This window comes from Cladophialophora psammophila, assembly GCF_000585535.1.
Source record: "Cladophialophora psammophila CBS 110553 chromosome Unknown aczJe-supercont1.11, whole genome shotgun sequence".
Lineage (NCBI taxonomy): Eukaryota > Fungi > Ascomycota > Eurotiomycetes > Chaetothyriales > Herpotrichiellaceae > Cladophialophora > Cladophialophora psammophila.
In genome coordinates, this window is record NW_006912932.1 from 433,628 (window position 1) to 457,028 (window position 23,401).

General features: G+C 51.4%; 8 protein-coding genes across 8 annotated transcripts; 6 read left to right on the forward strand and 2 right to left on the reverse strand.

Moving 5' to 3' along the window:
• Positions 1–1,548: 1,548 nt before the first annotated feature.
• On the reverse strand, positions 1,549–3,113 carry A1O5_07377 (uncharacterized protein; the record flags this gene model as incomplete). The annotated part of the gene is made up of 8 exons (XM_007747966.1): positions 1,549–1,650; positions 1,701–1,824; positions 1,875–2,025; positions 2,052–2,141; positions 2,202–2,313; positions 2,361–2,459; positions 2,512–2,938; positions 2,992–3,113. 8 exons carry the CDS (start codon positions 3,111–3,113, stop codon positions 1,549–1,551), a joined length of 1,227 nt encoding a protein of 408 aa, XP_007746156.1.
• Positions 3,114–4,013: 900 nt separating this feature from the next.
• A1O5_07378 (uncharacterized protein) lies at positions 4,014–5,287 on the forward strand (the record flags this gene model as incomplete). Its single annotated transcript, XM_007747967.1, has 3 exons — positions 4,014–4,184; positions 4,250–4,781; positions 4,833–5,287. The coding sequence occupies 3 exons, from the start codon at positions 4,014–4,016 to the stop codon at positions 5,285–5,287; spliced, it is 1,158 nt and encodes a 385-aa protein (XP_007746157.1).
• Positions 5,288–6,577: 1,290 nt separating this feature from the next.
• Positions 6,578–7,244, forward strand: A1O5_07379 (uncharacterized protein; the record flags this gene model as incomplete). Its single annotated transcript, XM_007747968.1, has 3 exons — positions 6,578–6,632; positions 6,784–6,971; positions 7,071–7,244. 3 exons carry the CDS (start codon positions 6,578–6,580, stop codon positions 7,242–7,244), a joined length of 417 nt encoding a protein of 138 aa, XP_007746158.1.
• Positions 7,245–7,800: 556 nt separating this feature from the next.
• Positions 7,801–10,299, reverse strand: A1O5_07380 (uncharacterized protein; the record flags this gene model as incomplete). The annotated part of the gene is made up of 1 exon (XM_007747969.1): positions 7,801–10,299. The coding sequence occupies one exon, from the start codon at positions 10,297–10,299 to the stop codon at positions 7,801–7,803; it is 2,499 nt and encodes an 832-aa protein (XP_007746159.1).
• A 309-nt stretch (positions 10,300–10,608) lies between these two features.
• On the forward strand, positions 10,609–11,232 carry A1O5_07381 (uncharacterized protein; the record flags this gene model as incomplete). Its single annotated transcript, XM_007747970.1, has 3 exons — positions 10,609–10,687; positions 10,741–10,970; positions 11,023–11,232. 3 exons carry the CDS (start codon positions 10,609–10,611, stop codon positions 11,230–11,232), a joined length of 519 nt encoding a protein of 172 aa, XP_007746160.1.
• A 1,045-nt stretch (positions 11,233–12,277) lies between these two features.
• A1O5_07382 (uncharacterized protein) lies at positions 12,278–14,158 on the forward strand (the record flags this gene model as incomplete). The annotated part of the gene is made up of 1 exon (XM_007747971.1): positions 12,278–14,158. One exon carries the CDS (start codon positions 12,278–12,280, stop codon positions 14,156–14,158), a length of 1,881 nt encoding a protein of 626 aa, XP_007746161.1.
• A 1,167-nt stretch (positions 14,159–15,325) lies between these two features.
• Positions 15,326–17,912, forward strand: A1O5_07383 (uncharacterized protein; the record flags this gene model as incomplete). Its single annotated transcript, XM_007747972.1, has 3 exons — positions 15,326–15,564; positions 15,637–17,544; positions 17,603–17,912. 3 exons carry the CDS (start codon positions 15,326–15,328, stop codon positions 17,910–17,912), a joined length of 2,457 nt encoding a protein of 818 aa, XP_007746162.1.
• Positions 17,913–21,350: 3,438 nt separating this feature from the next.
• On the forward strand, positions 21,351–22,745 carry A1O5_07384 (uncharacterized protein; the record flags this gene model as incomplete). The annotated part of the gene is made up of 2 exons (XM_007747973.1): positions 21,351–21,576; positions 21,655–22,745. 2 exons carry the CDS (start codon positions 21,351–21,353, stop codon positions 22,743–22,745), a joined length of 1,317 nt encoding a protein of 438 aa, XP_007746163.1.
• Positions 22,746–23,401: the final 656 nt, after the last annotated feature.

The following is a 23,401-nucleotide window of genomic DNA, read 5'->3' on the forward strand; positions in this document are numbered from 1 at the left end:
AGAAAATGACGATCGTCTTTACGTAAATGGCTGTCAGGCTCTCCGTGGTACCCATAATACGAATTGGCCAGCACGAATCCATCCGAACTGAAAACCTCTCTCCCCCCGCATTTCTCATTTTTCCCTTGGGGAACGCAAGTCGTGGCGAGAAAGACGATTGGTTTGGCCAGCTGCAGCGGGCCAGGGACCTAGTTAAGAGCACAGCGAAGTACGATTCCATCGTTGTCGTCTCCAAAGTCGAGCATTCCGGGCCCAAAAAAACCAAAAAAAAAAAGCATCCTCACCGGGAGAGGGTGCCATGTAGTATGAAAATGTTTCTCCGTGAGGAACAAACAGAGAGCGAAATCTCCGGAGATCTGCATAGGAAAAATACAAGAACGGCGAAAAGGATGTTGTCAGATTGTCTCCTATTCTAGTCGTGGACGATGTCCTTCTGTCAGGGCATGTATATACCTGTCTATGAAGAACGCCGTGAACGCCGTAAAAGGGGCCAGATTAGGGGATTGGAGATACTTGGATCACTTTTTGGATGAGAAACAAGGCTGTCGAGGCCCTGAAGATCTCCGTTGATACCACAACCATAGCATCTGTATCGAAGGCTCGGCGAGGCTGTAAGAAATGGGGAGTGGCGATGACGTGAAACAAGCAGTGACGAGGGACGGCGACAACTTAGTCGATCCCTAGACATGGTAACCCAGAAGCAGCCTGTCGACCTGTGCATGAACGAATTCGTGTAGAGATCGCCTCAATAATTTGCTTCCACGGCAGAATGTTCCTCGCCCTCGATCAACAGAGAATACTTCAGCAGTCCTGACTCGGTATTCTCCACTTGCAAATCGTACGACAACTGGCAGTAAGGCTCGCCGTCCGAAGCTCGGCACTTCTTTTTAAATAGTCTCCTAGGAACACCGTTAAGATCTGTGTGCAACACACAGTTGAGTATGACTGCCGATTGGTGATGTTAGAGGACATGAACATTGGCGCATGTCGGACAAGTGTACTCGACTCACTGTTGACTGGGTGTTCCGGCACCGACAGGGCAGTAGATTCATATAGTTCGTCTTGGATTCGGAGGGTCTCTCCACGAGGCTTATGCCCAGGGAATTCCCGATTGAAGGACAAGGTTATTTTCTTGCCACGTTTGAGTTCGTCATCCTGCAGAGAGAGTGAGTGTGTCCTTCAACCATTCTTTTAGGGTACGTCGGGCGGCTTTGTGTGGGAGCAAAGCGTCAACTCTCGAAAACGTACCATGCGTATGAACCAATCCATAATCTCGCATTCGTCTTGACCGGTCCAACGGCTCCGCAACTTCGGAAAGCCTGTGTCTCTAGTGGGATCCCATGGGGTGAATGCGGTTGTGCCATAGTGTTTCGCGGCCTTTGTTGCAACCACGATAGACGCTGACATTGGCAATTTACTCAAAACCGCACCCCTGGTTCGGTCAGATTTGTGAACATTGTATGAAAGGGTCTTCTAGGCACCTGGAAATCGACGACCACCTGGGGGATCTGATTAGACATTACAAGGTCCACTTGTTGGCAGGGAGTCCTACGCTTCTTTCGGCTGGATCACCGTGACTCCAGGGTTTGAATTCTGGATGGCTTTTGCTAAATAGTCGCTTGATCCGAAACCGCCAACAAGGAAAATTGCCTGCAAATTTCAGCAGACAGTTTGGCCAAAGAGCTTCACCAAGAACAAACCTTGACGCCATTTGGATTGGGCGGGCTAGCTTGCAAACGCTCAATCTTGACGGCACTGACCTGCTCCCCGACCAAGCGATCAACTTCACGAGCTATTGGTTCAAACGGCCGGAACATTGTCGCCCTGTCCGAGTGAGCAGGCATCTTTCCCATCGAAAAGTCAGCGATACTTACCCTGAGAGTGTCATCGAATTCTTGACCAACCCATTCGCAGGGTTGTCTTCGAGCTTTGCCATTGGGAAGCTCAAATACTTGTCCCTATCATCCTTACCACGGAAACCTGGTTTGATAGCTATGGCAAACTCTTTCAGAGCATTTTGATAGCCTTCGGTCTTTTTCAATGAGACGAACGCTTCATCCCGACAGCCTTTCGAATCTCTTCTTCAAGGTTGCGATCGATCATGCTACTGCCGGCGACAGCACCTGGGAAAGCAACCATTACTAGTCTGAATTCATGAGCCTCAAATGAAGTGAGGCCGAGAGGAAGGAGCAACAACGTACCAGACGCCTTCGTGATAGCCCTGAGTTCAAAGGGCGCCAAGCTGAGAATCTCGTAGGAGATCAGGTCAACAGTGCCACCTCCCGCATCACAGATGACGACTGCGTCGTTGACCTGAAGGGTGTTTAATGCAAAGACATGCGCAAGCAGGCTTTCTTTACCTTTAGGCCTTTGTTCTTCACATCTTTCAGAGTAAACAGAGCTGCTGCTTCTGGCTCGGTGATCATGTCCACCGGTGAAATACCAGCCTTTTCCGCTGCCTTCTTTATGGTCAGCGTCCAATGGCATAAGCGCATCCAATCGTCCACAAACCCGGGAAGTCATGTCTTTTGCCTTGTCTGACCAGAGAGCAGGCACTGTAAGGACATATTGTTTATCGAAGTTGTGTAAGAGCTCTGGCACGAGGAAGTGGCCTTCAATCTCTTTTATGGCGTGCTCGAAGATTGCGCGCATATAGTCACTCGCTACATCGACAACAGGTTTTGGCAGTTTTGCCATTTCGGCTTCGATATTTGTGGGAATGAAGTACGGTCTTGGCTGCTCTGGATCCAAGAGTAATTTGATGTGTTGGATCTTCTCCCCTTCCAGCCGATCAAGTTCATAGCCCCATTTGAGATTTGTAACTGAGCCCGATCCATACTGAAGGGCAGTCGGTGTCTTCGGAGCATTCCTGTCTCCGCCCGGCCACGAGTCAATCGTAAACACCTTTTCAGGGTCGGTTGTGAGAGCGTAAGCGATTCTGTTTTCCAGCATCAGCCAAAAGAATATCTCTAGGGGCATTTGCTGACATACCCACTATACGTGGTCCCAAAGTCAAGGGCAATGATCAAACTATCTCTCGTATCCTTATAGCTAAGAGCTAGGTCGCTCAAGTCATCAAGTAAGTTGTCAAAGGTAGACGATGCGGAGTCCATGGTTATCCGAATAACGAACCCTGTGAACAACGTCGCACCTAGAGAAGATGATGCGAGAAGGACATATTAGAGTCCTTAAAGGCGACATACGCCCTATCACCCGGACCTTTTTGGTCTCGCGTCTGCGGTATTCTTCTGCTAATAGGTTCGGAGGCCTCTGACCAGTCAAAGCGGCCTCCCACAGGTTGTGGCACTATGAAACATATTGTGAGTATAGACTGAGACCTATTTGAACATGGGCGTCTACTTAGAACAACGCAAAACATATTCGAGATCGTGGATTTGCAGGATGAGACAATCCTCTGGTTGTGGCCTTACAGAGACTCAGCCTTCTCTGACACAGGGATTTGGGGAAACGATGGCTCGTGAATATTTGGAGATTCTAGTGCCCTCATCTCGGGCATCTTTTCGGGAAGACCTGATTGCACTTGCACTCCTTTCTCCCTCATAACCAGAAGCTAGAAAGAATCCGGATTTGTCCGTCGAAATTCAAGCTGTTGAGCTCAAGATGGAGTCCAATCTGCAGGCGGGTAGATGGTCTTTCCCTGGGTCGGTTCTGTTTCGGCCAAAGCCCCTGGACTTGGTGCAGTTCCCCGGTCTCTAGGGCGCTTAGATATTTCGCGTTCAAGGCAATGTCTGTAAGAGGTTGAGTTTGTTATTAGAAATATGTCTCTAGTTTGATGAACTCCTACCTTCATGCACTCTTCCCTCCTGGCCCCAAGAGCGTCAAGCTCGTTTGCAATTTGCTAAATGTTCACTGCAGAAAACAACCCTTTCTTTCACCTGATGTGTCTTTTTGATCTTCTGCGGACCTCTGTATCATCATCGGAGAGGAATCGACACGAGCGACTTTCCTTCTATGCTTCTGCCAAGGGCAGAAGGACAGCCGCGTCAGCACCAATGGATGGTTTGATACGCGACCAATATCAAGAACGCCGTTGTTATCTGTACGAGGATGCTCACTTGCAGCTTGAGGCTATGCGTGAAGACGTGAATAAAATCAACATGCAAGTCTTGCCGGAGAGATCGGAGCAGCTGAACTCTGAAGCCCTACCACATTGTCCGCAGATAGTGAGTTGTGGGGTTTTTCCTTCCGACCACGAAATTCTCGAAAGCAATTGCTGATAACCTGACAGCGTCATCAGATCTCCCGGACAACGAGCAATGGACACGAGGAGCGCAACGCTCCACTCGAATTCTCCAACGCCTTCGGCGAAGAGGCAGAGGACAAAGTGTGCAAGCTAAAGGACGAACTTGCAATTTGCCAGACAGAACTAAGCAAACATAGACATCTCAACGAGGAGTTACAGCGGCAACTCATGGGTCACAAAGCTAGGCTTGCACAAATGCAAAAGCTGATGCTTCGTGCCCGACGCAAAGAGGCTGTTTCGGGGGACGACGAAATCGTTAAAAGGTTCGCCATGCTCAGAAGTGACATTTTTCAATTGGTCAAAACCCATTTCAGCAAGCCGATACCGTCTCCAAAGGGCACCTATGATCCAGACGCTTGTCCCGAGATTGCGGAGCTTGCAACCCGCGCAAACGTTGCAGACGGACTGTACTCTTCGTTCTTTCACCCAACGGTTATGCTCTTCGGAATTGAAGATCACCGAAGCGACAGCCTTTTCAAATGGGTGGAAGATAGTGTACTAGCGAGATGTGGCAACTGTGAGTTTGTCGAGGACCACCATTCAATCGGCTTTGACTGACAACACGCAGCTGACGAACTGATCGAGTGGCGAACCAGCAGCGTTCGAATCGCCAAATTGTTGGATATGGGTGATCGTGACCAATATCCGGCTATGGCTGCGGATCAGATATGGGACCAGATCGGGTTGACATGCCAGCACCCTTTAAACTCCCCTCTGAGAGATCACGCCAAAACAGAACTTCAGGATGTGTGTGACAATGCCTATACAGTTGCACTGCTGCTTCGTGAAACGAGAATCGAATACGAGTGGCAGCAGGATATTCGACGCCTCAATCCATCGGAAACCACGCTCCGTGACTATGAGATTCTAGGGACGACGGGTCCAGAGGCTAGCGATCCACATGCGATTCATCGTATCGTGTTCGGAGGGGTCATTAGAGGCGACAGGCACACGGGGCGGCTGAAGGATGGAAGCACCCGTCTGTGCAAGACGGGCGTGGTCATCATGCCTCCTCTGCCATGAGCTGGCAAGGCTGGATACCTGGGTAGGAAGGAATAGGTATGGAGTGAGTTTGTGTAACAGAAAATAGACGAGGTAGTGGAGGCAGTTTCGCATAATGCTTGGCGTTCGCGTGGTCACGTTGCCAGCCTGGCGAGAACTGCGCTAACCGTGCTTGGACTGCGGCTGACTGCGCACCGTTTCCGAGCTGAACCCATCGAAGCCATCACCATCCTCTTTGAACTTAGCACCGCATTCCCGAATTTCTGGACCATTATCGACCTCCAGCCGGTGAAAGGCTGGCTGAAAGCGATCCTCGAACACGGAAAGACTCCTTGCGGGAACTACTTTGACTGGCAAGCCCTTAACATTGATGCACACCCTCGAGGTCGAAATGGTCATCTTCTGCAGAGTTATCGTGAGCATCGTTGAGACTCTCGTGTCACCAGCTCTAATGGTTCATGTGCTCTCCGCCGGCTTCATCCTCATCAGCCCCTTTCTCGTGTTTGGCATTCCAGGAAGTGGTCGAAGGGCCTCGCTTATAGGGAGACTCTGCTGTCTGCTTCATTCTGGACCACACTCCTCGTATCACAATGCATACAGACTAGTCCATTCACTGCTCTCGAGCTGCAGGGCGTGCAATACTTTACTGAGAGCATCAGCTGCTGCTGAACTGCCCTCTGCTTATGGATGCTGCGACTCACAAAAAGCCCAATCCTCCCCAGCGAGGCGATCTGCGCCCTCATTTCTGATTTTCATTCTAAATCTGCGAGAGTGTGAGAGCAAATTTCAAACAGGTCAACTCCCCTCGGAAAGATCACATTGGCTTTGGCGTTAATCCCGTCCCCATCCTGCCAAAATGTCTCAGGACAGCCGCGCCCCGTTGGTCGAAGACACAAAATCTATCGCAACGGCCACCCAAACTCAGATTGATGGTTCGCCAAATCCTAGCTTTGGCATCGCTGGTGGCAGAGGCGGCGGTCCTGGCTCTGATAGCGGGTCAAGTCGGAGTCTGAACAAGCGCACAGAATTCCGTCAACGTGTGGGAATTAAGCCCGAAACCGGTGTGATTTGCTCCAATCTTGCGATTCTCTTTACAAAAGACTTGCGAGAAAGACGCAGACGTGAAAAACCCGCATCTGCGACGAACCGACGCAAGGATAAAGTACAATAAACTGAAACAGAAAATACTGACGATTCACTTGATCGCGAAAAGGAGATTTACCTGGCCAATTCCTCTTCCGCAACCGGCTAGAAAAAGCCTACAATGACCAAACTCGCTTCTATTACATCGTCATGAGCGTCTCACACAGCATGCTCTGGCTTCAAATCGGCATTGGCGCCACCGTCACTGCTCTAGGGACAACTAGTGAGATCCTGCCCTTTCTCTTTGCCGGTCCTGCTTGCATTTAGAAGAGACTACTGCTATCCCTGCATCCGTATCATCACAGACGTTGGCTGATCTTTTTCCGCGAGAATCGCCATAACCGTCCTCGGCGCCATCAACACCGTGATTGCAGGGTTTCTGACCTTCCTGAAGAGTAGGAACCAGCCGAATAGGGCGTTGCAATTCAGAAATGGCCTTCGAGGCGTGTACGAAGATCTATGGCAAGTCGATGCGGAGATGTTGAGCGGCAAGGACATCAACGTGGATGAGAAGGTGGATGATCTGTGGAAGAAGTACAAGGAAGTAACCGCCGAGGCGGAGGTGAGTTTTGGCTTTCCTACTCCATATTTTGCATATAAACTGCCTTCCCATATTTCGATGCCGGGAGCAACTACTAACGGAACGAACTTTCCCCCTTAGGCAAACTATCCTGATCTGTGGGTCAGTCTCGGTAAGTTGATCAAGCCCACGGACGCGGACAAGCATCCGAGCACGCAGTTGAAGGACGTCTCGCCGGGAGAGGGGGAGAACGGTGAGCAGAAGAGCGGCCCGAGCCCGAGCGAGTCGCTCGTGTTGCCCAAGACAAGGCCGTGAGCATTGCATAGACTGTCGTGAGCTGGAATCGGTCGTCATCTCCGAGGTGGGCGTGTGAGGAACTAGGAGGTGGCGAAGATACTGGATAGGTGGGAGGGCTCGGACAAGCACCCTGTCCAGCTAGCCGTGCTGAACTTGGTCCAGTGGGCGGTGGATTGCGAAATGACCGAATCACCCCATTGTCGTCCATCTGAGTGAAGAAGAGAACCAGGAGGTATGATAAGAGGCCTGATCTTCCTGCTAGACGACGAGTGAATCACCCGGGAGATATCTAGGCGTTCTATGTAGAAGCAGATGGCGGCAGCGAGCATCAGCCATTGCATTCTGGTAGCTGGGGCTTGGAAACAGGACAGGCCATGTCATATTGAATTCAACTAGCGAAACAATAATTTCCCCATTCAGGGCCGCTCGCGTGCTTCGTTTATCGAAGGCCATTTTTTAAAACAGAAGCAGATCTATGATACCGTCGTTGTCAAAACATAGTAATCGAAACCAAAACCCCATCTAACCCGGCTAATATCAAGCACAAAAGTCTGATCGGACTATGGAACGCTTCTCACTTCACAGGAGTGTCCAGCATCGCATGACTCTCCTGTGCGATGATGGGATGATACTGGCCTTTCTGGAACAATAATTCATCGTCCATATCCACCGAGCGATCAATCTTAAAATACCTAATCTCCCACTCCTCATCAATCACATCGCCATAACTTTCCAACTCGGCCCAGAGGTCCGGATAGGCCTTCTTTGCCCACTTCTCCACTTCGTCTTTGCGATACTGCCAGGGGATGGCATTATAAAATGTGCCGATGGTCACGGCGTCAGGTGGCTCGCCTATATCACGCTCCATGTTTTCGATCAATTCCACAACGTTTTCGAATTCTGATTGGCCAGCAAGAGCGCCAATGTAGGCGTCATATACTTCTTTCGTGATGACGAGGTTGAAACTCTGCATCAACGCCATAATACGTCTTGCCTCATGTCCACCCTGGGGTATCCACCTCTCACACGCCCGCAGGGCAAGAATAAAGGAGCTCAATGTAGGGCCCTCGCGTGACTCCATGACCTTCCAAAAATGATCGATGATCGCGACGAAGGGTTGCTGACACTCTGTATATGCTGCCATTAGGCCGTTGTGGATGCGTGTATTCTGTTCGACTTCTAGGTCTAGTTTGAGCATATTGTAAATCATCTGCAGTCCGTCAATGTCCTTGCATTTTGCGATACCTTCGAAGCATTTCGCGTATGCCTCGGCAGTGGGGCGAGCTTCAAGGTCTTCACGCTGCCGCATATGGCCGAACACAAGGCATGCTAGCTCAGGACGATTCCGATCAAAGAATGACTGCATTAGGGTAACGCGGTCTCGTACCGGCGCCTCCGGGAACGCGTGCCGGAACAGTTCATAAGCGTTGTAGGCGCGTTGATCTTTGACGGTCGGGTCAACAATGAATTGACGGAAGACTGCGGCTATTCGAGCTCGGTCATCCATGGGATAGGAGTCGACCCTGTGGCGGAGCAGGCCTGTTGCTTCTTCTAATTCATCCCTTTGGAGGAAGACGTGGCACAGGCCAGCGATGGCTTCAGCCTCCAGCTCCGCTCCACTTTCGATAAGATGGTCGACAACTTGCATGAGGTGGATGTACTCAGGGTCTGCAGAAAAGGACAAAGCAGCAATATAGTGGTTCAGAATTGGCACGTCCGACCTATCGACAGGTATATCCTCTCTGGAGAGGAGCTCGTATGCCTGGGCTGCAGCAGCACGATCCCCTCGCTTCAGTTCGTAATTTAATTGCAATGCTCGAGTTCTGGCGTCCGGGTGAAGGCCAAGAGATTCGGCCAGGTCAATATAGCGTGTTGCGGTCTCAGGGTTGTTTTGCGAATAGGCGTATTCGATCACACGGTTAAGGCTTTTCATAGATACTGCGTCGGTGAGCCCACGCTCTGATTGCTGTTGAATCATTCGCCGTATATGGTTCACATCTGGATCATGAGTAGCATGCCAGAGAAGCAGAGTTCCTGCCATATCTCCGGAATCGGCCCTCTGTTGCAGCAGATGCACAGCTTTTGCACCCCATTCCAATTCCCCGTTCTGCATCGCACAGTCAACAACCTTGACCAAGGTCGGCGTCGTCGGCACCTGGCCTTCTTCCAAGGGTAGCGAGAAGACCTTTTTCAAAGTAGTAATCTCGTCATGCTGGGCGAAATAAGTGATCAAGACCTCTTGGGAGACAGCATCAGGAGGCCCGACGGTTTTCTGTACGTCTTCAACGACCTTCCAAAATTCCGACATTCGCCCTTCATTTGCAAGACCTCTCAAAACGGCAGTCCACATTGGCAAGCTAGCTCTTTCGGAGTTGTTGGGGGACTTGCGGAGGAGTGCTAGAGCATCCTGAGCGGAGCCTGTCTTGGACAGTACAGTAATATATGTCAACAAGAGCGAACCTTGAGCTCGATGTTGACCCTGTTCCACAGGAGCCTCGAGATCCTCCGCCGGTCTCGACAGATTTTTGAGTGTATCAAAGACGAGTGTTGCCAAAATCCGGGCGTCGGTCCGAAATCTGTCATGGCCTGTAGAAGATGCTAATGCCAGCAAAATATTATCGAGGTCTTCCTCCGACAGACCCGTCTTAGTGTCCTCGGTCAAAATATGTCCACGCTCTTGAAGATGTTTGAAAGCCTCCGTGGCCAGAAAGACCTCATTTCTCGTTAATCGCCTCGGCGCCTCGATCCTTGAAGTAAAGAGGAATCTAAGAGCATCGACAACCTCGTTCTCGGGGGGTAGTCGAGACTGGCTTCTTCTTGCTCTGACGAGATCAACCAGCTTGCTCAACGCAAGTTCGACATTGGCGGGAGTGCTTCTAGCGCCCTGGAAGCCTTGCCGAGCACCTCCAAAGTTGAGACCAAAGAGATGGCGCTTTTGATGGAAGTGGTAGGACGTGCGTGCGTACTGGGAGAATGGTGTTCTTCCAATGGCCCTTTGACAGTCTCGACTGACATAGGGTTTATTGGCTAGAATTGCGCGGAACACGCTCCGGGTTAAATGCGAGAACTTCATGGCACGTCTCTTGTGCACTAGTTGCTATGGTGTTTTAGATATCAAACAGCACGGGAACCATAGTCGAAAAGGAGGAAGAGGGGAGAATCGTGCTGATGGTAGCTGAGGGATCGTGGTGGCATGATGTTTGCTGCGAAGCATGCAGGTGGTTACCGCGATTGAAATGCGGAGTGTCGGCGCACCTTCCTCCCGGCTTTTCTTCCATACGGAAAACGGAAAAACGCAGTCTCAATGCTACACCTCCCTCACGGCCTCAGCCAGTGTACTCCGTATTCCAACCATTGCTTCGCTTCTAAAGTCTAACAAACCATGTCTGCTCAGCTCAGCTCCAACCTCGGGCTGCGGCTGGGTCGTGCAAGCAAATATGTCGCCTCATCCCCCCTTGACCGTACGTCTTTTGTCCAATGCCAGACAGAAGGGCGGTTTCCTAATGCAATACAGAGACCTTCAAACGCGCGGCCGGAATGACTGTGAAAGAGGCGGAACGGAGAGCAGCGGTGGCACAGGAAAACCATGCGATTGCACGACAGCTGACGCGACCTTGGAAAGCCGGCGATGTGTACGCCCCTCATGATCTGAGTGGTGCTGAAGCTCGCAAGTGGAGAGTCAAACATCGACCTACGACCGACGCTTTTGACGCACTATCTGTGAACCCCCTCAGCTTGTATAAAGTGAGCTTGTAGCCTCAAGAGATGTGGTATACGTATGCTAACCCTCCTATAGAACTTCTCCGTTATGTCTGAGTATGTGACCGAGATGGGCCGGATCCGACATTCGAACTCGACGGGATTGCGAGCGGTTAACCAACGAAAGATCGCAAAGGCCATTCGGAGAGCGATAGCATTGGGACTAATGCCAAGTATCCACAAGCATCCTGAAATCATCAAGGAAGAAATGCAGGGCAGAATGTTAAACACCGGACGGGTGAGGTGAATGTGGCTCTCCTAATTTGCCAAGGAGGGCAAAAATGAGCTGGTCTTTGGCAATATCGGCGTCCCAGACCGCTTGCAAAAAGTACGAATGCCAGTCAACATCGAACCCGCTACCTCGAAGCCTTTCGGACTGCATGTAAGAGAGGCAGTGATCTCATCTAGGCTGATCGGGAGCCGCAATCTAGACAACTCAAACGATAATCTCCAATCGGCAAAAATATCAAAAACCTAGCTCGAAAGCCACCCTAGCCGGTACTAGGAAAAGGGTTTCGAGGAGGGAAAACACCGTTCCTTCCCCAAGGATCGGGTATTTTTTTCGCAGCCAACTTGCTCGATCATGCCACGATTTACTCTCCAAAGATACCGCGGGGTGAATGGTATACACTGGGCTGAGGTGGCGGAAAGTCTCCACTATTCCAACGGGTGCCGCAACTTAATCGGTCTTACGCCTTTTATCCATCTCCCTTGAAGGGTGCGTTGGGGGGACCTCGACTAGACTTGGTGTCTAGCTTGGCAATTCGTGAACAAAATTCGGTGGTCAAATTGATAAGCAGGTGGTTTGGACCGAGGTGGATACGGTGTGGCAGAAAAAGGGCTGCAGTTCAAAGAGGAAGTCGATGTATATAAACTCTGTGCTTGTCTGGGTATCGCAATCCTCGACGATTTTACCTTCACAGCCTGTCAATCTCCGTATGTTCTCCATCGATCAAGATATAGGGCTCGGAAGATGGAAACACCAACGCAATCACTGATTGTGTTTGTTCTACTACATAGTAGTTGTGTAGTCGCAAATTAGCAGGCCCAAATCCCGTAGACAGCCTCGTAGCCTTGTAGCCTCATAGCCTTATAGCCTTGTAGCCTCGTAGCCTCGTAGCCTCGTAGCCTTGTGGCATCACAGCCTCCCAGCCTCTCGGCCCTCCTCCCGCTTGCCCAAACAAGAAGTCTATTTGTGAGCTGCGGCCGACAGTCAACTACCTCCATCTCAATGCAAATAAAACTATCTGTGGTGGTCGCATTCTTCCTTTGACGCTCGCACATGAAATAAAATGTCCATCAGCGCCGCAGGCATCTATGCCGCACTCCCGTCCACCTCAAGAGGCTTGCCTACCCCTCTGAGCTCTGACTCCAAGGGCGAGCGCATTGCGTATGCCGCCAACAAGTCCATATTTATTCGATCCATCGACAATCCTGCCATATCCACTCAGTATACCCAACACACCACCACCACAACCGTCGCCAGGTTCGCGCCTTCCGGCTTTTATTGTGCCTCTGGGGATGCTTCAGGCATTGTTCGGGTCTGGGACTGCTCACCCAATGGATCAGGAGCGACGAAAGGGGAATATGCCATCATATCAGGCCGAATCAACGACATTGCGTGGGACGGTGATAGCCAGCGCATTATAGCGGTAGGAGATGGAAAACAACGGTTCGGACACTGCGTAACGGCGGACTCGGGGAACACAGTAGGAGAGATAAGCGGGCACTCTGCACAGGTTAATGCTGTCAGCATAAGACAGCAAAGACCCTTGCGAGCGGCTACGGGAGGTGATGACAAGAACTTGGTCTTCTATCACGGGGCTCCATTCAAATTCAATGGCATCCCTGGCCGAGGAAACCACACGAATTTCATCTATGGAGTTGCCTTCTCGCCTGACGGCAACCATTTGCTAAGCGTCGGTGGTGACAAGAAGATCTATCTGTATGACGGCAAAACTGGGGAGGTGAAGACCGAGGTCGCCGACGGTGCAGAAGGCCACAAAGGCAGCATTTTTGGGGTCTCATGGTCCAAAGATTCGAAAAGCTTTGTGACATGCTCGGGGGATCGGACTGTCAAGACCTGGGATGTGGAGGCTGGGAAAGTCACACATACTTGGTCTTTCGGTGATGGTATGGCTGTTTCAGATCAGCAAGTCGGCGTCGTATGGCCGGCAGGCAGATCAGATGGATTGATCATATCTCTGTCACTCAGTGGGGATCTCAATTATCTGAACACTAGCTCGAGCAAGCCCTCCAAGATCATTTCAGGTCATCAGAAAAATATCACAGCGCTTACCTCTTCCGGGGATGCTGAAAATGCAACGTTGTGGACAGGCAGTTCCGAAGGGCGATTGTGCTCTTGGGATGCTGCAAACGGTACAGCAGAGACAATCGAAGGGGATGGACCCACCAACATCATCTCAGGACTTGCCGCTACGCCTTCTGGAAAGCACCCCCAAGTTTTTGCTGTCAGTTGGGATGATACATTAAGAACAGTCGACGCCGGAGCAAAGACGTTCATGGGGAAGTCAACAAGATTGTCATCACAGCCGAAAGCCCTGACCTGCACCACCAACTCTCTGCTGGTTGTAGCTCAGCTAGAAAGTGTCATTGTCTACAAAGATGGGGAAGAAGACGGCGAGCTGCCCTTGAAATCAGCACCAACATCTCTGGCTTCCCATGGCAGCACTGTCGCAATCGGTTCTCAGGACTCCAGCCTTCGCTTGTTCTCGGTTGTGCCAGGAAAAGCACCCAAGCAGGTTGCGTTCGTCGAACAAGTTTCCGCCCATCCCCTAACAGCCCTGTCATTTTCAAATGATGGCTCAATGTTAGCAGCCGGTTCTGCAGCGGGGAAGATTTATGTCTACAAGGTCAGGAGTGGGATTACAGGGCTGGTAACTGGAAGTTCGTCGCTTGAGCTAGTAACCGATCGGTGGAGCGCTCATACGGCGAAGATCACCTGCATCGCATGGAATCCAGAAGGGACAGGGGCGGCTTCTGGAAGCTTAGATACCAACATTTTTGCTTGGAGTTTGAAGGAACCCGGAAAGCGAGTGAAAGAGACGAATGCACATAAAGAAGGGGTCAATGGTCTCGTTTGGCTCGGAGATACCGTCTACAGCACGGGAGCAGATGCCACGGTCAAGAAGTGGAAGATCAAGATAGTTTAGAGAGGCGCATAGACATTACGAGGTACACGGCGTCATGAGTCGATGGATTATGTAGCCAGTCTCCTGGATGAGACAGCCTGATGCAATGACAACGAGGCTCCGGCACCTTCGCGGCTTGTTAAGGTCAAACGGTGGAATGATTAGAATCACTACAGGTATTGTGCATTCGGAAAGGCTTCGTCTCCGTCTTGCGTGCAGCATTCTAGAACGGGCATTTGTTGAAGTCCTCCAACGACCACCCGCTATCGGTGCTCAAAAGTGGATGGTCTTTGGTTCAACCACAGCCTTGCCAGGGCATGGCAAACTGCTCGCAGCCTGGTAGCAGGAACAGACCACGTACACGGTACAAGACTCGCGCTGACACCTAGCTTTTGGAACGCTCAACTCTGGACACAGATTCGCGTTTTTGACACTTTCAACGCTACCCAAATGGTAGAAATACCTCCCCCACAAAAACACCAGCACAAGGAAATCCAGCCAGGCGCCTTTCTCCAATGAGCACTCCCTCGTACCTTGCTGGGACGCATGTATGGTGGTAACCATGATTTGCAGCAACCTTTCCCCTCCTACCCAGTACCCCTATCTTGCCCCTATTTTAAACCCTCGCTCTCCAGATAGATTTTCAATCAATCAATCACCTGTTTACCCGGCCCCCCAGACCAGTTCTCATCCCGCTGGCCGAGTTGTCATGTGAACTCGGGTTCGCCTTCAGTGGCCTTCACATGCAGCCAAGCGCTTGGCTGACCTCGATGCTCGCCATGAGGTGGAACCAATTATTCTTTCCCTTCGAATCTTCATCACAATGCGAACTTTTCGTTCTACCAGCCAGTAACAAAACTTGGTAACCTGTAGAACAGCGTGTACCGTGCCTGCTCGTGCGTGCGCCTTGCTCACAACTGCCTCGTCCTCCTCGCTCATTCAGTCTGCTCGAGCTGTAAACCCGGCTCTCGTGAACAGAGATGTTACTTGCACCCACTACAATCGCGCTAAACTTACCACAATGCCGCAACTCGAAGAGTGCTCGTGTTGGGTTCAGCCCCATAGTCTCTCTCGTGTTCACCACTTGGCAGCCTCAGAGTACAAGACAGCGCACCTGCTCCAGAATAGCAGCTCCTTTGTCAAAGCCTTGTATGTCATGTTAGACCACCAGAGCGGCGTACCTCGACCATGGCGTCGTCGACCACCGCAGCCGGCTTCGATGTTGACAGCTTTGCAAACTATTTGATCTCTGACCTGGGCTTCCTCCTTGCCCTATTCGGGGATTTGCCCACAAAACAATTTCTAGCCTTGTCCACCGGTTGGTACGACAATATTGCGCTTGCAGTTGCCCCTATAGGGATTCCTACGATCATGGTCAGTGCGATCCGTGTGGCCGGAGCCAACTGGCTGAAAGCTATTATCGGAAGGTGAGCCTCAGGATCCTGCCTCTGGATTGCGAAAATAAGAGGTTATCTAACAGAACAACTGCCCTGCACAAGAGCTCGAGAAAGCAGAGCGAGCGCCGAGGTCGAAGTCCTCTCTTCCACTTCAGCAGAAGTCTGTGAGTTGTGGGGTGGGAACCAAATCGTTCGAGTCGCTGGCCAGGCGCCCATCAAGGAGATCATTAGATACGTAATGCCTGTGTCTGGTCAGCAAGCATGTGCGGGAAAAGAGGAATGGATGGATCTTGCCAAAGCTACCTCAACCGCCCACGCGACCTCAACGACGCTACACCCGAGAACGAGATATAACATCATCCGTACTGGAGGTGGCGGCAGGATACTAGGGGGAACCATCAAAGATAACGGATCCCTATCCAAACTGATGATCGCCTCCAGCACTTCAGCCCCAAACTTGACACTAAATATCGACCGAGATGTATACACCGGAAAGGGCGGAATAGGGATGAGAATGTGGAAAAGAGTTTGGGCTGCCGCAGTCCTCGCGCTGGTTTTGCAACTTGCTGTTGTTACGGTGTGGACTCTAACTACCTATCACTGGAAGGTGGGCAGAGCAAACAGACCTCCACCTAGATACGGCTTCCCTTGTGCCGTCGGTGGAGCAGGACTCCTTTTCTTTGGAGTACTTCTATGTGGCCATGTAGTCGAGGATGTGACTGCTGAGCTACACGCCGTGCCCGCCCGGAATCCCGAAAGGTTTAGTGTCATGCGCATTCAAAGATCGTGTACGGCTGGTGCCCAGAATTTCGATGGATATCTCATCCACAATAAGGACGGAGACCCAACCATATCTATGTCGCGACGCTTACCCGACACTATGCGAGTTAGGAGACATCGAACTTTCACTCTGGTCGGAACACTCTCGGCCTCCGCTGGCTTTATTGTGCAATTCATCGGCCTTCGAACATTACACTGGGGGGCCACCATCGCTCAACTCGTTGCCACTATGGCTATGATTGTTATACGCGCCTGGCTTCGACGTAATCTCTTGGATGACCCTCGCTGCGAGAAGCTCCTGTCAAAACACGAAATTTCTGACGCTACCTTTGCTATATGCAGAGTGAAATTACAAACCAAGCTGAGACCAGCGAGCTGGACTTACCCTTGGGTCCCCGAGGCCAATGCACCAGCCGCCGATCAGGTCAAACCGGAATACCTGAATTACGGTTGGGGTCTTTCCACAGGCATCGAGCTTGAGATATCCAATCCTAACACAACGGCAGGGAATAACCCTAACACGGCAATAGGGAATCCAAGCCAGACAAACGATATTGAAGCAGATGCTGAATCATTTTCATCCAGTTCAGGCGAACCAGAGCTCAAGGACCCAGATAGCCATAACGAGGTCCTGCTCAAGCACTGGGAGGACCGCCTGGTGCGAACCAGAGTGGAACTAGGATATTTCACAGAGTGGGAGGAAGACTGTACGACATGGGGAGAACGCGTCGCCACTGCCGCCGAGGACGTATTTCGAAAACTGGAGGTCATGTCCTCTGGCCGATGGCCACGTTTGACCTTCAAGAACGTCGAACGAACCAGAAGTTGGAAACTCGCTACGTACGTGCGTAGAAGTAAAAATCTCATCTTGAGGTCAACATTCACCATCGACCCGAACACACTTCCTAATTACTGGTACGCCGTCCCGACCGATCGAGACGGCCATATACGGAGAGTAAAGGACTCTTACTCGGCTATCCTATGCCTCTGGCATTGCCGCATTGTCAAGCGAAGGGCCGGCGTCAATTACAAGCCACAATTCCCCTTTGCACGGGTAGTGGATGCATTTGGGACAGAGGTGAAAAGGTCCGGCCTGATTCAAGATTGGTTGCGAACTCCTCTATCGGAAGTCCCTCGTGATTATCACTGGACAGAGTGGAGAGGCAAGCTATTTGATCCTGCACTAAGTTTTGGACGGCGATTCGCCGTCGAACCCTCAGTCAACCATTTGTAAGTCATTGACGGCGTATTAGCTGACAGGGACAGAGTTTCTGACATTGGCCGGTAGGTCAGCACCATCAGGCAACACCAATCCCCAGAGGCTAGCCTTTGCGGTCGACGGCGGGACTCATATCCCCAGGCTTTGCGCGCAAGAGTTGTTTTCGATGTATATCTTCGACCTGGCTTCCAGAATTGAACGGATACATGTGAACTCAGTCATGGACCCGGATGGCAAGCTCTCCAATAAAATCATTGAGGATCTCATTGTCGATGTCCGTGACAGCGGGCTGGCAAACTCCTCGGAGGAGGCTCGAACATTGGTCGTGCCGTCCTTCTATTACCACGACTTGCTCCCCCAACCTCTGGGCTCTCGCTAAACCGCTCTCGGCGCCTCCCGGGCTCTATAATGAGGCCGTGCTTTCGGGCTTGATGGATGAAGCCTCCAGTGTTGTCAGCGTGTGCATGAATCTACAGAATCGTGCGCAAACGAGTTTGACCCATGGAAGCAGCACAGGACGCAGTTTGTTCACGAAACAAAATGCGGCGATTTCCAGGACAATGCAATGTTTCTGTCTCTATTTTTGTGGTATAATTGATCCCAAGGATATTGCCCGCAACTCCTGCCACCACTCCTTTGCGTCTCCAGCGATCTGACGAGTTCATGGTGCCCTAGTGCTAGTTGTTCGCAGCGCTGCTAGGACTACATACTCAGATAGGACGGCCAAAAGGACGATCGTAATGATTCATGGTAGTGTATCCTATCTACGTAATCTTCCAAAGGCCTCGTCTACTCTCTTCAACCTCTGCGAATATCTTTATCTGTCATTGAAGCAGTCACTGCCACCTGTGTGAACTGTTGGGACGAGGAAATATTGGAAATATCCCCAAGCCGCACCCTCACGCCACCCAACTTCCGGGCCCATTCACTCGCACTCCACGTCGACTGGCCCACAACGCCACGAATTCGATTGTCTAGCATGACAATAGATAGGGAGCCCAACACGTCGGGCACCGTGGTGACCATGCGCAAGCTAGCAGCCGCAAGGGCCACTAGGAAGGTCGGTAGAGACGCCACGAGCAGCACGACCAACCATAGTCGATGGCAGTACACGACATCCTGCTCAAAATCTGTCGTGACGGATGACACTTGGACTGAGGCCGGAAATAGTGCCGAACTGTCCGGTGACATTCTGCGGTTGAGTCCCTATGACAAGCAGATAGTTGAGAATCTGAGCCATGCGAAGCTCAAAAGCGCTTCTTCCTGAAGGGTATATATCGGTGCTGAGATAGCCATGAATAATAGCAGCCGCGAGCTCATTCTGGCAATACTGGTGCCAGGGAAAAAGATCCCAAGAGCTTGGACAAAGCCTTGGGTAAAAAATCAGTCCCATCACTCACGGTCCAATTCCGGTTACGGTATGGCTGAAGAGAGTGACGAACGGATGTGGACGAGCAAGTGCTTGCATTGCAGGACAAGTTCACATCCACGTAGGTCGTGAACGAATCACATTCGACATGAGTGATAGCTTGGCCAGTCATGCCGTCGCAATTGGAAACCCAGGCCAATTTTCGAGAGCTTCGATTGAATGTATCCATCACCGCCACGCTCGAAGTACTGGTTGAAAGGCAGGTGTCAATCGAAACCACCCGAAGCGAGGCCTGGCTCCCTATCATCTGCTCGACGTTTCGGAGCGTCGTGCCGCGTTGGGTCCTCCACGTGGCAAAGGCTTTCACGTTCGACCCGATGTGCGGCTTTGACGGCGACGTCCTTATCCCGCAGCCCATGTGGCTGCTGCTCACATAGCTGGAGTGGGCCACGTAGCTATATGACCTCGATAGCGCGTATTTCGTATGCACCTGTCTATCGGGATTACTCTATTTGTATACCTATACGACCCAGCCTTGAGATTATTATGTAAACACGATAATGGTGTAGATATGTAGATTAAAATAGACAGTAGGCGATAAGCCTTCCCACCCAGCCGCTAGTCCTTGATATAGGTGGATCGGGTGGGGTAAGAAGGGCAAGAAGGGTTAAGATGTAACCCATTAGGTTGTGGGTCATCAAGTCAGATACACGGGACGAGACCTCATCCGGAAGTTTACTGCTCTGTGCTGGCGCTTGAGGGGGTCAATTCATTGCTAACAGTGCGGCTTGTAACAAGGATATCTAATTGAATCGTCGCATGATGGCGACAGCGACACGTCTTGCATAGTCCCTTGCGAATGCATCTCCAGTATCTATCTTTTATATGGAAACACTCTAGTACACTGTCCCGGCATGTCTCAGACGCTTGGTGATTGTAGAATTCAGCCCTGGTGGAACGTTCTATTTCTGCAATTTGCGCCACAGGGGAGACAGCATTCCTCCAACGGCTAATGAAAAGTTGAAATTCAACTTTGCCAGTTAGCTTTGCGGACAAGGAATATCACAAACCGTTCAACCAAACCGCTCCTGGCGGATGTCCATCCTGCACGAAGCACTCGGTCGACTAGAAGTAATGACACTTTACGGCAACGTCACCTCTTCAACCCAATGCCTGGTGTCACTACACCCTCACCGATCATTCGCCTCTATTATCCTTGTAAACTCTATGAAAGCCTGTATAGCAAGGCGGCGGATCTTCCCCAATCTGTCCTCTTAGGATGCGAGCTCGTTTTGGGGACCACAGCGCCACCCTTGTAGTCAGAAGTAAAATCTGCCTGTGAGTCCCGGAGGCCATCAACATCTGGCTGCTTAGGTTTGTAACCTGACTGGAACGGTACGCGGGCAGTCTTGGAACTTCGTTCCTGTTCATGGTCAGTGTTGGATGAACCAGTAGCAAAAGCGGTCCGAGATACCATTATTTAGAATGTGCTTGATCCAATTCTAGGGGCTAATTTCCTGACCTCCGCGACGTATGATGAGAGTAGTTGTATTGAATTTGCTGTGCTCCTCGAGGAGACCCCAGAGAAGACCGGTGATCGGTTTTGATATCGAAAATATTACCTGAACGGACGTTTTAGTGTTGATCCGACCATCATGCTCGTAGACGACAACGCCATCCCTGAGCACAATCAGCCCATCAGTTTTGGTTTGCTTCAGCAACAGCGCTAGACGTATTTCCGGGAAGATCGAGTCCTGATCAGTTGAAGTGCGTGCGTGGTTTAGACCTTAGGCGGATGTTTTGGCACTCTACTGATCCGGTGGCTTTGGATGACTTTATTGATGTTTTGGAAGCCCCCTGACATTGAGGCTCGGCTCTTGCCTGTTGGTATTGTCTGTAGACATACTGGCTCTGGCCAAGGCCAATACGCCTACGTCTATTAGTTCTTCCTGGAGGGGAGAGACAGGAGTAAATATATTTATCTCGGCGGGGTTTGCGGGTATGTCCCGTATGGCGTCCGAGGCTTATATGGAGTAGAAGTTATTATCAAGTAGAGAAGAGACAGGCGCAGGCGCTCCGTACCTAGGTAAGTAGTAGGTGGGCACAGAGTAGAAGGAAAATAAAGGCTAAGTACTTCTTCATAGGTAAGTTAAAAAAGGGTGAATGCTTTCTAGAGGACGGCGGCGGTTAAAGGGCGGCGCGGGCAAGCGCGGGTTGGGCTCCCAGGCTGGTTGAGGCCTCGTCTTCGGCTGCCATGTCACTGCTCCGCAAACTCTCCCGCACAAAACTGCGACAAAGTCCAACAACCTCCTTTGTCCTCTAGCCATCAACGACATGACCCCGTGCTGAACCGAGCAACGCACTGGTTTCCTGCATGGACCAAGGCTTCATCTGTGCAGCGCTGCGCATGCGCGCCCCTTAAACTCCCAGCGCGTTCTTTCGCCCAACATGGCGACATTCGACGAGACCTTCAACCCCGCCGCTCTTACACGATCGGATACCATCACTTCGACCACGAGCACACCAAAGGCTCCTCCGGGCTCTACGTCGAAACCGCAAAAAGCCGCCCAAAGCTATCCTCGAGTCGATCTCGAACCTCTGTATACCGAACTAAAATCACTAATCGGCCACAACTGGGACACATATTTCGACGCTATAACCAGGTTTATACGAGGTAACCCCGAGCTCCCATGCTCGCCTCCTCGTAGTAGCACTAGGAGATAGGACGGCGAGGCTGACTTCTGGGTGACAGGTGAACTGAATGCACGAGAGTTCGGCGACCTCTGCGATGTCTTCATTTATGCGACTCCTCAAACGGAACATGCCCACAATTCTTTAATACTCGCGATACTCTGTAATACCGGCAAAGACCCTCCTGATCCTGGACTAGCAGCATGGGTCAGCGCAACGACGGACAAGTCTGCCCTGACGTCGGGCACGAAACCCGCTGCCACGGGCGATGCAAGCGAACAGCGACTGAAAGCCGAAGTGATGGCGCTGCCCGCCCGTGACCGACGACGCATCAAAGGAGCAGCGAATGACAAGGCAGATGAGGAGGCGGCAGCTCGGAGGAACCCATATGAAGACCTGTATCTCGCTGGAAGAATTAAAGCACCCGAGGCTGGCCCAAGCGCAGTCGCAGGAGGACTGACGAAGACGAACTGGGATTTGGAGATTAGGAAAAGATATCTACAGCCACTTTTCTCAGAGACACTCGAGTTTCCGGATACAACGGCGATACATTCTCGGATTGTCCCCATTTGTTATGAAGAGTCCATCGCGCAAGGTTGCTCCATACAATGCGCCGAACTAGTGGGAATTGCAGCGGAGACGTATCTAAAAGGCGTGCTGGCTGAGGTCATGAATCGAACACGGCCCAACGGCCCAAGATACGAGCACAGCGCGGGCGGAGGCATCTTGACGAGCTCCTACAAGAGGAAAATCGACCGCGAGGAGGAGGAAATCAAGGCTGGGAGGCTTAGCAAGACCCGTGATGATGACTTATTACCGACTGAAGCGCAGGTCGCATATGCAAGACGTCCCATCGGCATGGCGGATCTGCAACTCACCGCTCAGGTCGGTCCTCTACCTTGGAATGCAATGCCTTGTATTGGATACAGCCTGAGCAATGCTTCGGCCGGTTATGATCATGATCAGTGGCTTACGGAGCAAGAGCAAGCCGCGAGTGCGGCGACGGCGACGACGACGAATGGACATGTTGATCCAGCCGAAGATAGTATGGATGTCGACGGTACCGACAACTACGGCTGGGAAGGCGCTGGGCCACAAGACAGGGCAGGTCTGGATTCTGTTCTTGCTGATTGTCTGGCTATTCGTGTGTAGGTCACACAGCAACCTCGAAAGCAGGAACGAGAGACATTAGCAGCGATGAAGGTGGATGACCGTTACGAGCCCAAGGAAACGCGAGAGTCTCCCGCCGACGATACGCAAAGTCTGGCTGGAGATCGCCAGGAATCTGCCAAGAGGGCCGCAATACAAAGACTCGAGCGCTTCCGAGCCAACTCCTCAGAAGAGGAAATGGACGACCTCTTGGTGAGCCTGAGAAGTGGAATCGTGCCATCCCACGTCATACGGCAAACCCTGCGTCTCGGGCTATGGTTTTGCCGCGTGGAGGAGGCCATCTGTAAAGGTCGATGAGATTAACGATGTACTGGGAGGGTTTAGGTCGTGGTTCGACAAGGCTGTTCCCGAACGGCGTTACGCTCTAGTGTATTGTCTGCGGTGAAAAAGGCCCATGGTCTGTCGCCATTGGGATACGAATTGGAATGCGGATGGGATGGGTATGGGGATGAGTTTCATGATACCCCCCCCCCCGGCGAACTGGCTATCGTTGAGATACAGAATCCGAGAAAGGTATGGAGGGCGTTCCTACTGCGAGCGATCGTCTGCTTCCAGCAGTCTAATCGCGTAAGGGCGTCCAAAAGCCACATTGGTGCTTCGTGGCGGCCAAGCTGTAAAATGAAAGCACTTGATTAATT